This window comes from Pagrus pagrus (assembly GCF_965226575.1).
Source record: "Pagrus pagrus genome assembly, chromosome: 3".
Taxonomy (NCBI): domain Eukaryota; kingdom Metazoa; phylum Chordata; class Actinopteri; order Spariformes; family Sparidae; genus Pagrus; species Pagrus pagrus.
Window position 1 is genome coordinate 7,382,771 of NC_140187.1, and position 11,159 is coordinate 7,393,929.

The 11,159-nt window shown below is 44.7% G+C and overlaps 2 protein-coding genes across 2 annotated transcripts; one reads left to right on the top strand and one right to left on the bottom strand.

Annotated features, from left to right (window-relative positions):
- Positions 1–3,584: 3,584 nt before the first annotated feature.
- Positions 3,585–5,903, top strand: klhdc7a (kelch domain containing 7A; the record flags this gene model as incomplete). The annotated part of the gene is made up of 1 exon (XM_084347878.1): positions 3,585–5,903. The coding sequence occupies one exon, from the start codon at positions 3,585–3,587 to the stop codon at positions 5,847–5,849; it is 2,265 nt and encodes a 754-aa protein (XP_084204004.1). The 3' UTR covers positions 5,850–5,903.
- Positions 5,904–6,729: 826 nt separating this feature from the next.
- cfap107 (cilia and flagella associated protein 107) lies at positions 6,730–10,832 on the bottom strand. The gene is made up of 4 exons (XM_084347881.1): positions 10,618–10,832; positions 10,029–10,139; positions 9,491–9,668; positions 6,730–8,061 (listed from the first exon to the last, which is right to left on the bottom strand). Exons 1-4 carry the CDS (start codon positions 10,726–10,728, stop codon positions 7,766–7,768), a joined length of 696 nt encoding a protein of 231 aa, XP_084204007.1. The 5' UTR covers positions 10,729–10,832; the 3' UTR covers positions 6,730–7,765.
- Between the last annotated feature and the right edge of the window lie 327 nt (positions 10,833–11,159).

An 11,159-nucleotide genomic window follows, 5' to 3' on the forward strand; every position in this document is an offset into this window, starting at 1 on the left:
GGTGCATGTAATACTGCACACTCCGTAGCGTCTAGATTGTTGCAGGGATTAGTGAAATTGGCAACACTTCTTTTTACTGCAAATTGCATGGTAACTAGGTGGTGATTACCAAGTAACATATTCAAAATCACCCCAAAATTTCCACAATGCCACAGATGTCTTGAAAATTAACCTCAACATGATTTGCTAATGATATTCTGCTATTTTCCAATAAGCAGTTAATAAATAGCTGGTAGTTTCTTTGATATATTTCCAGGACACTTCCAACTGTTTTCAGGTTAACATCTGCTGATCATACCAACTTAACTTCCAATTAGTCTAACTTCCCCTCCGCAGGCCACTGAGTTTAAGTGAGTTGTTGCTGCTTAATTTCCCAACTAGTTTCTGTTGAACCTCTCCTCAGTAAGCCGTTATACTTAAGTGAGTTGTTGCAGATGATTTCCAATTAGTTTCTGGCTAACATCTGCTCATCATAGCAGCTTAACTTCCCACTAGTTTCTGTCTAACTTCCCCTCAGCAGGCCATTAAAGTGAAATGAGTTGTTGCAGCTTAAAATTTAAAAACAGTTTTCTGCCCACCTCCTGCAGGTCAGTAAATCAAGATAATTATTTTAACCAGTTACATTTTCACAAATTACTGTCATTTCAGCCTTAATTATTTAATTACTTAATTGCCAATTGATGCCTAATAATATGTATTCACACCACTCGAGTTAAATGTCACTCTTTTTGTATTAGGAGACAACAAAACATAAGCAAATAAATTAATTACAGGGGGTAAAAAAAGTTAATCTTCACTATCATTTCATTATCTGCATTAAACTGCCGTGTGTGTGAGAGAGAGAGAGAGAGAGAGGCAGGAAAGTAAGAGGAAGCCTGATTGTTATCTTCAATTTACTGACCTGCAGAAGGTGGACAGAAAGTAGGAAATTAAAAAGGCATGATCAGCAGAAGTTATGCAGACGTTTCATGGAAATGCATTAAAGAAATTACCAGATATTTATTAACTGCTTGATGGAAAGTAGCAGAATTATTATTATTAAATAATATTGGGGTAACTTTCAATACATTTTGGGGTAATTATTGTGGTAATTTGGAGGTCATTTCAAAGAAATTTCAAAAAAGTTGCTTGGTAATTACAGTATCACCTACTTACCATTAAATTCCCGGTCATATAGAAGTGGTACTGTATCTAATCTTAACTCACCGTAAAGGGGAATCTGAAGGACAGTCTGCATAGGCTGAGAGAAAGACTCATTTCTATGCCTGCTCAATTTCATGCAACCCTCAAAAAAAAAAAGACTTTGTTTCAGATATTTCTGATTGAACTGACCCCGACATGACTTGAAGGAGATTCTGACATTGCTGTTAACCGTTTGCAGTTTGTACTCTCTCACACTGTGAAGAGTAGCTCAATGCAAAGTAATCCCACACTTTTTAGACTTCACAAGAATTGCAATTTAAACTATTCTAAGGACACAACATGTATTAAGGGATTAAGGTTTAAACCGGGTGGGAGGTAAGAGGAGACATTTTTAAAGCTTAGTCGAATGGAGAGGATAGACCTATCCGTTTGGGATATCGGCTCACCTTGCCAAAATACAATCCATATTCCCGGATTCTGGAGATGAGAGCTGCATAGCACAAACATTATTAACGGACTGTACTATGCGCTTTGAATTAATTTTTTTGAGCATGAATCTTTGTGCCCCCACTGTGTAGCATTACAACTCAGCTATCATTTTAATTTTGATTCAAGGGGCACTTCTGTGCTTTTTAGCTTTTTTCACTCACTTCACATTCAAGAGAGAAAAACAAGCCCACCACCATTTCTGAACGCATTAGAGGACGTGCAAATTGTCTTCATATAACCGTGCCAGGACGAGAAGTGCCTCATAACTTTGCATGTGTGAGTGTGTGCACGTGCGTGTGTGTGTGTGCAGATATGGCCACAACTTAATAGTATGTGCATTTCATGTGACTGTCATAACATTTATAAAATTTGTCCGCTGCTGTGAAGCATTTTATTCTCCCATTCAGTGGTGATTGTCCATAATTATCATCAACGTGGTAACGAGAGCAAGCTTTGTGTGTGCACATTTGTTGGCTCGCTGTAAATCAATGCTGCTTAGGCTTGTTTGTGAGAACTTTGGACGACCTTTATGGATAAAGTTTGAGCCATCTCAGCTACATCGCTTTTTTCTGCATCCCTCTGCTGCCTGCCACGCTTCACTAATCAGGAAAAAGCAAACACCTGTTTAAAAATGTGCCTTTTGTGTCTTCTGTTCTTGTTCAGTCGCATGTTGCACACCTATGATGGCTGGTACACAAAGAGGTGAAAGTACCTCCATACAACAATGCACATGGCTGACAATCACTTTTTTTTTTTTTCTCTCAGCACTGTCTTGACTGAATAGTTCACCTGAGCTGGGAGCAGTGGGGAGGATAAGAAGCTGCCTCTCTGGCCCATCTGTGAATAATTCAGTAGTCAGCCATGCTTGCAGAATCTGGTTTCCTTTATGTCGTCTGCAGGCTCAGCTATCAGATGACCAAACAGTCCCCATGTCAGCTACAACACCTGACACACCCTCTATATGCCTCTCCTCGTGACGCACCTTTCAAATGCTCCACAGAGTGCTATTAAAATAAACACTGTCCTGTTGTTGACCGCAGCCTCGCTCAAGTGTGTTATCAGCAACACAAACGACGGCCTGACAGCAGTGACTGAGTGACACGGCTCCCATGCGACACAGATGTATGTACAGCGTATGGAAATGAATGACACTGTCATCTGGGATCCTCAGACGGTTATCTGTATTATTCACGGCTCCATGTGTTTATAATACCAAGTGACTGCCTGCCATTTCGTTGTTGGACAGCAATCTTGAGCTTCTCTTTAGAGAGAGCAATTTAAGCATCTGCTCTGGCACAGAGAAGGACCTTTGATCTGTGGCATGGCTGTGCAAACAGATGTATCCTGGTTATTAAGTATTTGATAAATGTCACCTATCATCATTCCCCACCCCTTATTCAAACCATGTTTTCCTCCCGCAGCTCCAGCCATGTGTCTGAGCAAGTTAAGGGGTGTGATCTATCATAATATTTCACGGAGATTTTCAGAAATTGGCATTAAAGAGCGTGACCTGAACCACTCCCTTTCACATAAACACAGAGTGGAAGCTGCAGCAACAACAAGATGGCTCAAATAAAGTTTGGATTAGAGTTTATTCAGAAAGGTTTCTTTGAAGACATTAGATTAAAAAGTTGTGTGAGTCAGACTGTTGCATAAGCAAATATTGATCTATGTGGTATTTACATATTCTGTGTATGGTTTCTGAAGCTGCATCTGACACGACACAGGTGGTGCATGACCAGTGCTCCGCCTCTACAGAGCCAGGGATGCAAATAGCACCTCTACAGGTATCACTTTCCACTTGATCCTTTGGGCAACAGACGCAGTCACCAGATCACAGCAGCTCTTTAACAATGAAAGCCAGACAGCATGCTACCGTCAGCTGAGACGCATCGACAGTAACATTCAATAGGATCAGTCAACCAGTCGTCCCCGCCATCGCTGCTACAGCTATGCCCATCGCAGAGCTTTTGGGAGTCCAGTTCGACATGCAGCTGCTGTTGAAACTGAGCCTCTCTGTGGCTGCGGTGCTGCTGGTGTCTTGGGCCTTCAGGTTTTACAGCTCCAGGGATGCGAAGCAAATTCAGGTCTGTGTCAAAGACAACAAAGAGCCAGAAAATGCCACCTGCCAAAACTGCAAGACGACTCTCCGATGTCAGAACTCACCAAAGCACGACGCGGCTGTTGAGGCCAAGCAACCAGGACCCTCGCACACAGACTCAGCCACTGACGACCGGACATCTGACAACATCAAGGGAACGCCACGCCAGGCTGAAAAGAATGAGGATGCATGCGGCGACCAAGCTATCAGCGTGGAAGGAGAGATCCTCACTCATCAGAAGCCGGCACAGGTTGCCACCAGTAATATTTCATTTGGATCTGCTTTGAACCTTCCTCATCCAACAGAGAGTGGGATGGCCAGTACAACGGGGCGCCGCTCCCCTTGCTTTTTGCAGAAACTGGAGGGCAGTGTGGGTGTGGGCAGGGAGTTAAGGCAGGACTTTGAGCGCCAGGGGGCTTACTCCAGCTTCCTCTCCAAGGCGGAGATCAAAGTGGAGGATGCGAACGTGGTGCTGGAAGGAACAGGAGACCAGATTGTGCGCGGCAAGATATATGATTATTTTGTGGAATCTTCCTCTCACTCGATTACAGACTCAAATACTATGCTGGGTCAGTTTGAGAGAAACTCTGAGTCTAACCCAGGGGAGTTTGGAAGTCGTGGCAGCAGCCTCACAGAATCTCCTACTTCTCTGAGCCCCATCATTATGCGTGATCTGGTTTTACCACAAAGCACTGCTGAGGATTCATCCACGCTGGGAAGCCTCAAGCCGAGGCGCCCCGCAAGGCCGGCACTCCTACGCAAGGAGAGCTATCTGTCTGCAGCTGAGCAGTCTGAGCTCTCCATCCCCTCTCTAACATCAAGAGCCTCAACTCAAATGACTCACACTGTGGTCTCAGCCAACGATGAGTCCATCTCTGTTCACACTATGATCTTTAGCTCGACAGACAGCAAAGATCTTAATGTAAAGGAGGGGGCAGATCTAGCAGGGGCTCCATTTCTACACCTTCCAGCAAAACCTCTCGACAGCGCCGATTTTGAGAAGCTGAGGAGTCAACTGGATCTGGGTAACTGTGTGGAGACATTGTACTTGGCTAAGAAACACGGACAGACCTCTGTGCAGCAAGCAGCTCTGGGAGTTATGTCAGACAACTACCTACAGGTGCTCAGGGAGCCCAACCTTTATGGGCGGCTGATGGCTGGGGAGCGGGAACGAATCCAGAAGCAGAGAATGAGAGGAAGAAGGTTTGTCATGGTGGCAGACATGGACCCTCAGGACTGGGCGAGGAGCACAGCAGGACAGACAGCAGAGACCGAGCAGAGGAGGACATCCAGTGCAGTGTACTATTATGATGACTACAAAGACGTCTGGCATACACTCTGCCTCATCCCACAGGAGGTCATCTCCAAAGCCTGTGCCATGTGCACAATGGATAACTACTTATTTGTGGCAGTGGGCTGCCAAGGCACAGACAGAGAAATGACACCCTCAAAGCGAGTGTTTTGCTACAATCCTTTGACATCCATTTGGAAGGAGATCAGTCCTATGAACGAAGCCAGACCACGCTGCAAACTGGCAGCTCTGGAGGGCTTCATCTACGCCATCGGAGGGGAGTGCCTTTCCTCAGTGGAGCGCTATGACCCACGATTGGACAGATGGACATTTGTGGCTCCACTGCCTAATGATACATTTGCTGTGGCGCATCACGTCACAGTGTGCAACGGAGAGCTTTTTGTTTCTGGGGGAACGCTCCGATACATGCTTCTGCGCTACAGCCCCAAAACCAACACCTGGAGGCCAAGTCTGTTAGTCAGCAGCAAAGACAGAACTGCAGATATGGTCGCTGTGGGGAGATTTCTGTATCGGTTTGATACTAACCCGCTGCTGGGCGTCAGCGTGTACCGCTACCACACAGTGGCTCGACTGTGGTACGAGTGCAGCTCCAAACGGCTTCAGCGCTGCCCGGCCTTCCAGTGTGTCACGATGGATGACACGATCTTTTGTGTCAGCCGGCAGTTCACCATGAGGTTTGAGGCTGATGAGATCTCTCCTGCATTCATAGATGAGAATTTGAGTGTCCTCTCCGCAGCAAAGGGCATACTTTTCCCCTTTGTCCTCTCACTCCCTGATAAGAAGCCCCGGCAGACCAGCGTTTAACGAGAACTCAGTTTTTCATTGATGATGAGATTAGGTGGTGATGGACTTTCCCTACAAGTTTCTTGTTGACTGAGTGGGTTTTATGCTCAACCCAAAATGTTACTGAAAAACTGTAACCACGGTGTTGTCATTTCTTTGAAGTGTTACCAAGATCACCTTTCCACCAAGCTTCTGTTTCTTTATTTGGGTATTACACAAAGAAATGTGTGTTTCTTATGTCTTGGCTCCTGGCAGTAGATGTGAAGTATGACACTCTCAATGGCAGTCAAGCTATTGTTTGCTTAGATTTACGCAGGATGTGCTGCCATGTAAATTGTTTGCTTCTTGATTTGCCACTCCTTCCTGCCATTAACTCAGTTTTATATCATCCCAGATGCTTAACCTCTTTCGCTATAAAGATAATTCATAAATAAGACTAGAAGTAAATGAGTTCATTCAGCTCTAACGTATTACTGAGATTGGGCAATATAGTGCTAATGTATCACTGCTGCGCTGTGTAGGGCACAAGTATAACTTACACAGTGGCCTGGATACAATGCAATTATCTACAGTTGCTCTTTAAGTATGACAGGGTATAAATGGGTTTGTCTTACATTATAAATAGGTGTGCTTGTAAAAGCGTTCGTCATTACTTTTGAAACTCTTCCAACACTCAGACTTGCAGTTATTTTTATAATTTGAGCCATTCTCCTTCGGTGGCCATCTGTTTTCATCTTGACTGAGCTGATTCTTTTTCATTTTGACATCTGAGTCTCTTTGTTTTGTCATCTATTGCTTCATAAACATCAAAGAAAAACATTCATTTGTCATTCATTGCCTTTTAATCCACAATTACTGGTATTTATCCACATGTCTGTTCCAGTATCGCTGTGACTGATGATAACCAACGACAGAATAACACACAGCAGTCCAAACACAACTGGTTTATTATTTTTTTAAACGTTGAGCAATTAGATTAACGATGGAAATATGCATGAGGATGATACAAATATTTAACCCCCTTCACTGTTTGCTCATTTGCAATCTTTCACTGTACACACTGTAACGCCGAGGACCTCAAAGACACACTGACAGCTTTCGGGGGGTGACGTGCTGCTATAGCACCATCATGTGGCTCGCGGTGCAAACACAGCAGTGCTCCGGGTCAGACATATTAAAGCTCTAGACTTCCCACAACACGGAGGCGTCATGTGACACGCAGGCATCAGCAGCACAGCAGAGCGACTAACTAGCTAACAGTGTGTGAAACAGAGGGCTTCAGCTGCACTGTAAGGCAGCAGGCAGGCGGGGACCGGCGAGGCAGACGCAGATGGTTGACCATCAAACATAAGCATCTTTGATTCATCCTAATTAAACACTTTGATTCCCTGTAACTAAACACCTAATGGAATGAGAGTTAGACGTGTCCCTTCAGATGTTGCCTTGGATGACTCATGGCTTCTGGTTTGCCTGAATACTCAGGTTAGTTCTGGCATCAACACTTTTTTTTTTTTTTTTTCTTTCTCATCCTTTTCTGATTTTTTCCCCCCACAGAGTATCTAGGGTAATACTAGCAGCCCACTCTGAGTTTCAGATATTAACTGTACGAGAGAGGAAGAATTTGCATATAATTATTCTCTGGAAGGGGCGGACATAATTTATAGCCCCCACTTTTCTGCTTGTTGCACACAGACACACAAACACACACACACACACTATATAAACACTGTAGCAAATCAGCACACAACACACAGTAAACTGTCTGTAGTCCTCACAGCGACGTAATGAGAATCATGTTTAATTTTTTAAATTCCTTTTGATTTCCCAAATGGTCTGTTCTGTTACATTTTTTTCACGAGGCTGACTAAAAAGAGGAACCTCAAAGCCGCACCACTTTGATCACAGCTTCTAAATTAACAAGCAGCATGTGAGGCAATTCAAGAGCTACAGTGTTGTCTCCGAGCCTGTTGTGATTGTGGACGCCGACCGAAGCAGGGATCTGGGATTTGTAACAGCGAGCGCCCTCTCAGATCCAGGTCCTTGTTGTTGTGATTGGCTGCGTGTAGGTGGCTGGAGAGCGCGCGTGGAGTCCTGGAAAAATGGCTCTGGCAGGAGGAACTAAGCGGGTGCCTCTGGTATGCTGACCTGTACACAGTCAGCGATGGGAGGTGTGACTGCTGCTTTTCCAAACGGGGCTTTGTGGACCGCAGAGGGCCAGAGCTGGTTTGAAGGGCTGTAAAGGAACCCAGAAGAGAAAGTTAACTGCCATGTTACTGCAGCCATTAATTACACTGGTGAGTGATTTGGAACAATAAAAGGCATCTGGGGCCACCCAGATTTAATTGTTCATGAGCACAACTGCTGATGTGTTTCGTCCATACAAAATGTAATGCGCTGAAGTATGTTTGCTCCAGACCAGCGCTGCTCAAAGCAGAGCCCCACAGGCCGAAGTTGGCCGCCAAAAGGTTCGATTTGGAACGTAAGATGTTTCCAGCAAAGGAGCTTTTCCAAGCAATAAATAGCTTTTCATGCAGTTTTTCTTTTGTGTGTGTGTGTGTGTGTGTGTGTGGAGGAAATTCATCTTTAATAATGTAGTATCCCTAATTATTAATTATTTTTGCATAATCTGAGTGGCAGACATAAGAAGTCAGTCAATTAAAGGATAAATTCACCCAAAAATAAGAGTCCACAAAACATTTTTGGAGCTTCACTGCGAAATAGCGTCGAAGCATTCTCCTAAACATCTGAAGTACATGGGGACTTGATTAAAAACAACAGAAAATATACATAAAATGGCTCCTTATGGTGTAATCCCAGCACCAAGAAGCCCCGATATCCCAAATTGATATGAAAAGTCATTATTTACCAGCTTGTTAAAGCACCGTAGCTGCTAAACTACAAGTGTAAATATCGTCTTTTCAAATCAATGTGGGATCTCAGGTATTCAGGAGATAACGCTGGGGGATCTGCAGGGAGCTGTTTTATGTTTGAAAACGAGTCCCCAGCTACTTCGGTTGTTTAGGAGAATGCTGCAACGCTGTTCTTTCCATCATCATGGGGGTGAGTAGATAATGACCGGATTTTATGTTTTGGGTGAACTCTCTGTACGCTTTGTGCCCTTATGTATCTTAAACTGGCACTCGATACGATTTTTGCTTCAATATATCATTATGAAGTAAATGTAGACGTAGAGGCTATAGAATAATGACACCATCGCAGTTTAAATTGGCACCCTGTGAACCTCGCTTTCATTATGCGGATTTTGTCTGCCGTCGGGTACGAAATCTCCCAGGAAAAATGAAGGCTGACTGGCCATCTAGTCAGGCAGGCAGCCTGGCATTACATGAATGAATAAACGTATGTTTTGCCCTGTGTTGTTGGTAATTGCTACTCCGAGGAAAATGGAAACGATCCAGTTATAAAAGCACTTTGGGAACACTTGGGGGGGAAGGTTGTCTGTTCACATTAACAAAACAATATAGGTGTTTGCTTTGAGTCCACCTTTAAGTTTCAGTTTTGGCCCTTCCTCACAAAGGAAAAAGTTTGGTCACCCTTGCTCTAGATTCATAACGCTGGTGCCTGACTACTTTAATATATAATTTCCTAGTTATAATCTGTACCGTCAGGCGGTGGTGGCATGGCACTTTAAACTGTGGTCTTACCAGAAATTGGCCGGTCAGACCTGTCAAGCTGCCACGTTGAGCTGCTGTCTGGATGCCAGGGTCGCAGAGTGGGCAATGCATTGGTGTGCTTATGCCCGTAGCTCTCTTCATAATGCGTGACCGAGTAATGAGAGGACGGTGGGGCATGGTGGGCAAACAGCGACTTGGATGGAAGCCCCTGGAAGACAATACACAGTACATCGACATAGCCTGTATGCACAGGCCTTCGCTGGATTAAGATATAGAGGGCATGACCTCTTCTTTTACAATAATCTTCAAAAGGCTCACTATGTGACAGCAGCAAATTGCTCTAACTAGCCTCTAAGTGCCCAGTAGGACTGATGATTTTACGCGTTTTTCATGACTGCTGAGTCTGACCAGAAACTTGCTTTCATAAAGAGTTTTATCACAGGCCTTTATCTCGGCCGTCAATATTATGCAGAAGTGGCCACAATCTGCAAAAGAAAGCCCTGACTTGCAGGGCTGTGGCAGGCATTCAATTGGTGTTAATGCCATGAAAGAGCAGTTAAAGGCTGACCTCAGCTCTCAGCAGGGCAGATCTTCTCTCAAAGACGTCTGGCTTGAAGTCCCAGTGGGGCCCGTAGTCTACACGAGTGGTGCTGTTGTCTGTCTTTGGCTCCCGAGTGAACTATGTCGGACAGAATAAACAGACACCGCAAAGAGGAGTGAGGAGTGAGGAGGTTGGTGGGGGGGGAAATATGGGGACTTGAGCAATGAGCCCAGCGCAAGGATCAGCAAAGCTCACACTTCAATATCGATCCGCACTGTTGTACAGTATTCCTTAAGTCATTTCTCCTCTCAGATCCTGAACCAGCAGCCCGTGGCCGAACCTCACGTCAATGCAATTAGTCTCCAGCTCAGGCCTCTCCCACCAGGAGGCTGTGCTGATGTAGCTGAACTGAGGCTGCCTAATCACTTTGCTATAGATTTGACTACCAGCTGAGGTGCTACAAAACCCTTGGCGGGCTGCCACCAGTATGACATCGGGTTTTGTATCGGCAGCATTAAAAGGAATGGTCTGTTTTCTCACACTCCAATCAAGTTTTGTGCTTAAACCAGAACGGCTTATTTTATGAAATAGGTAATAAGCAAGCAAAAATTCTTACCTGAAGCCTGTCTTCCGCCCAGTTGCCTAACAGCACCTTGTTTGCATACTTCTGCTCTATTCTCCAGCCGGTTTGGGCCCACTTATCCTGTGCCTTTGCTTTCAGGTTCATGCCTTACCTGCTGTCAAACAAACCTAACCGGGGACATCTGAAGCCCTGTTAGAACATGGTTAGCTCATCAAACAGCATGTAGGTGGTTTCACCTGGCTCCATAATAGCACAGGCAGTGCAGGGGAAATAGAAGAGCTCTGTTGCTATGGCTACAGCAAACACTAAAAAGGGAAGGCAAGCAGAGCGTCCTGGAAGCAAATGGGAGACGTCTCATATCTGCGGTGAAAAGAAATACATTCCTTAAGGCGAGGGCACGGCTTTTACCTTTTAGCAGTATACTCTATATTGTTAAAATGGTGCCAGAGAGTGTGTGCAGGCTTCTTGCCCTCAGGCTCCTTTTCATTTTTGGAATAAAACAGGTGTTGTTTATAGATTTCTATGTGCTTCTCCTCTGTGAACGCTGTACTTTTAATGAAGAAGAAGAAGACTCC

Bases quoted from the DNA above. Each gene is read 5' to 3' on its own strand.
- cfap107 (XM_084347881.1), bottom strand. From the start codon at position 10,728: ATGAACCTGAAAGCAAAGGCACAGGATAAGTGGGCCCAAACCGGCTGG. The intron at 10,140-10,617 runs GTAAGAATTTTT...TGTCCGACATAG, and splicing joins GGGCGGAAGACAGGCTTCAG to TTCACTCGGGAGCCAAAGAC. The intron at 9,669-10,028 runs GTCAGCCTTTAA...ATTGTCTTCCAG, and splicing joins CTGCCCTGCTGAGAGCTGAG to GGGCTTCCATCCAAGTCGCT.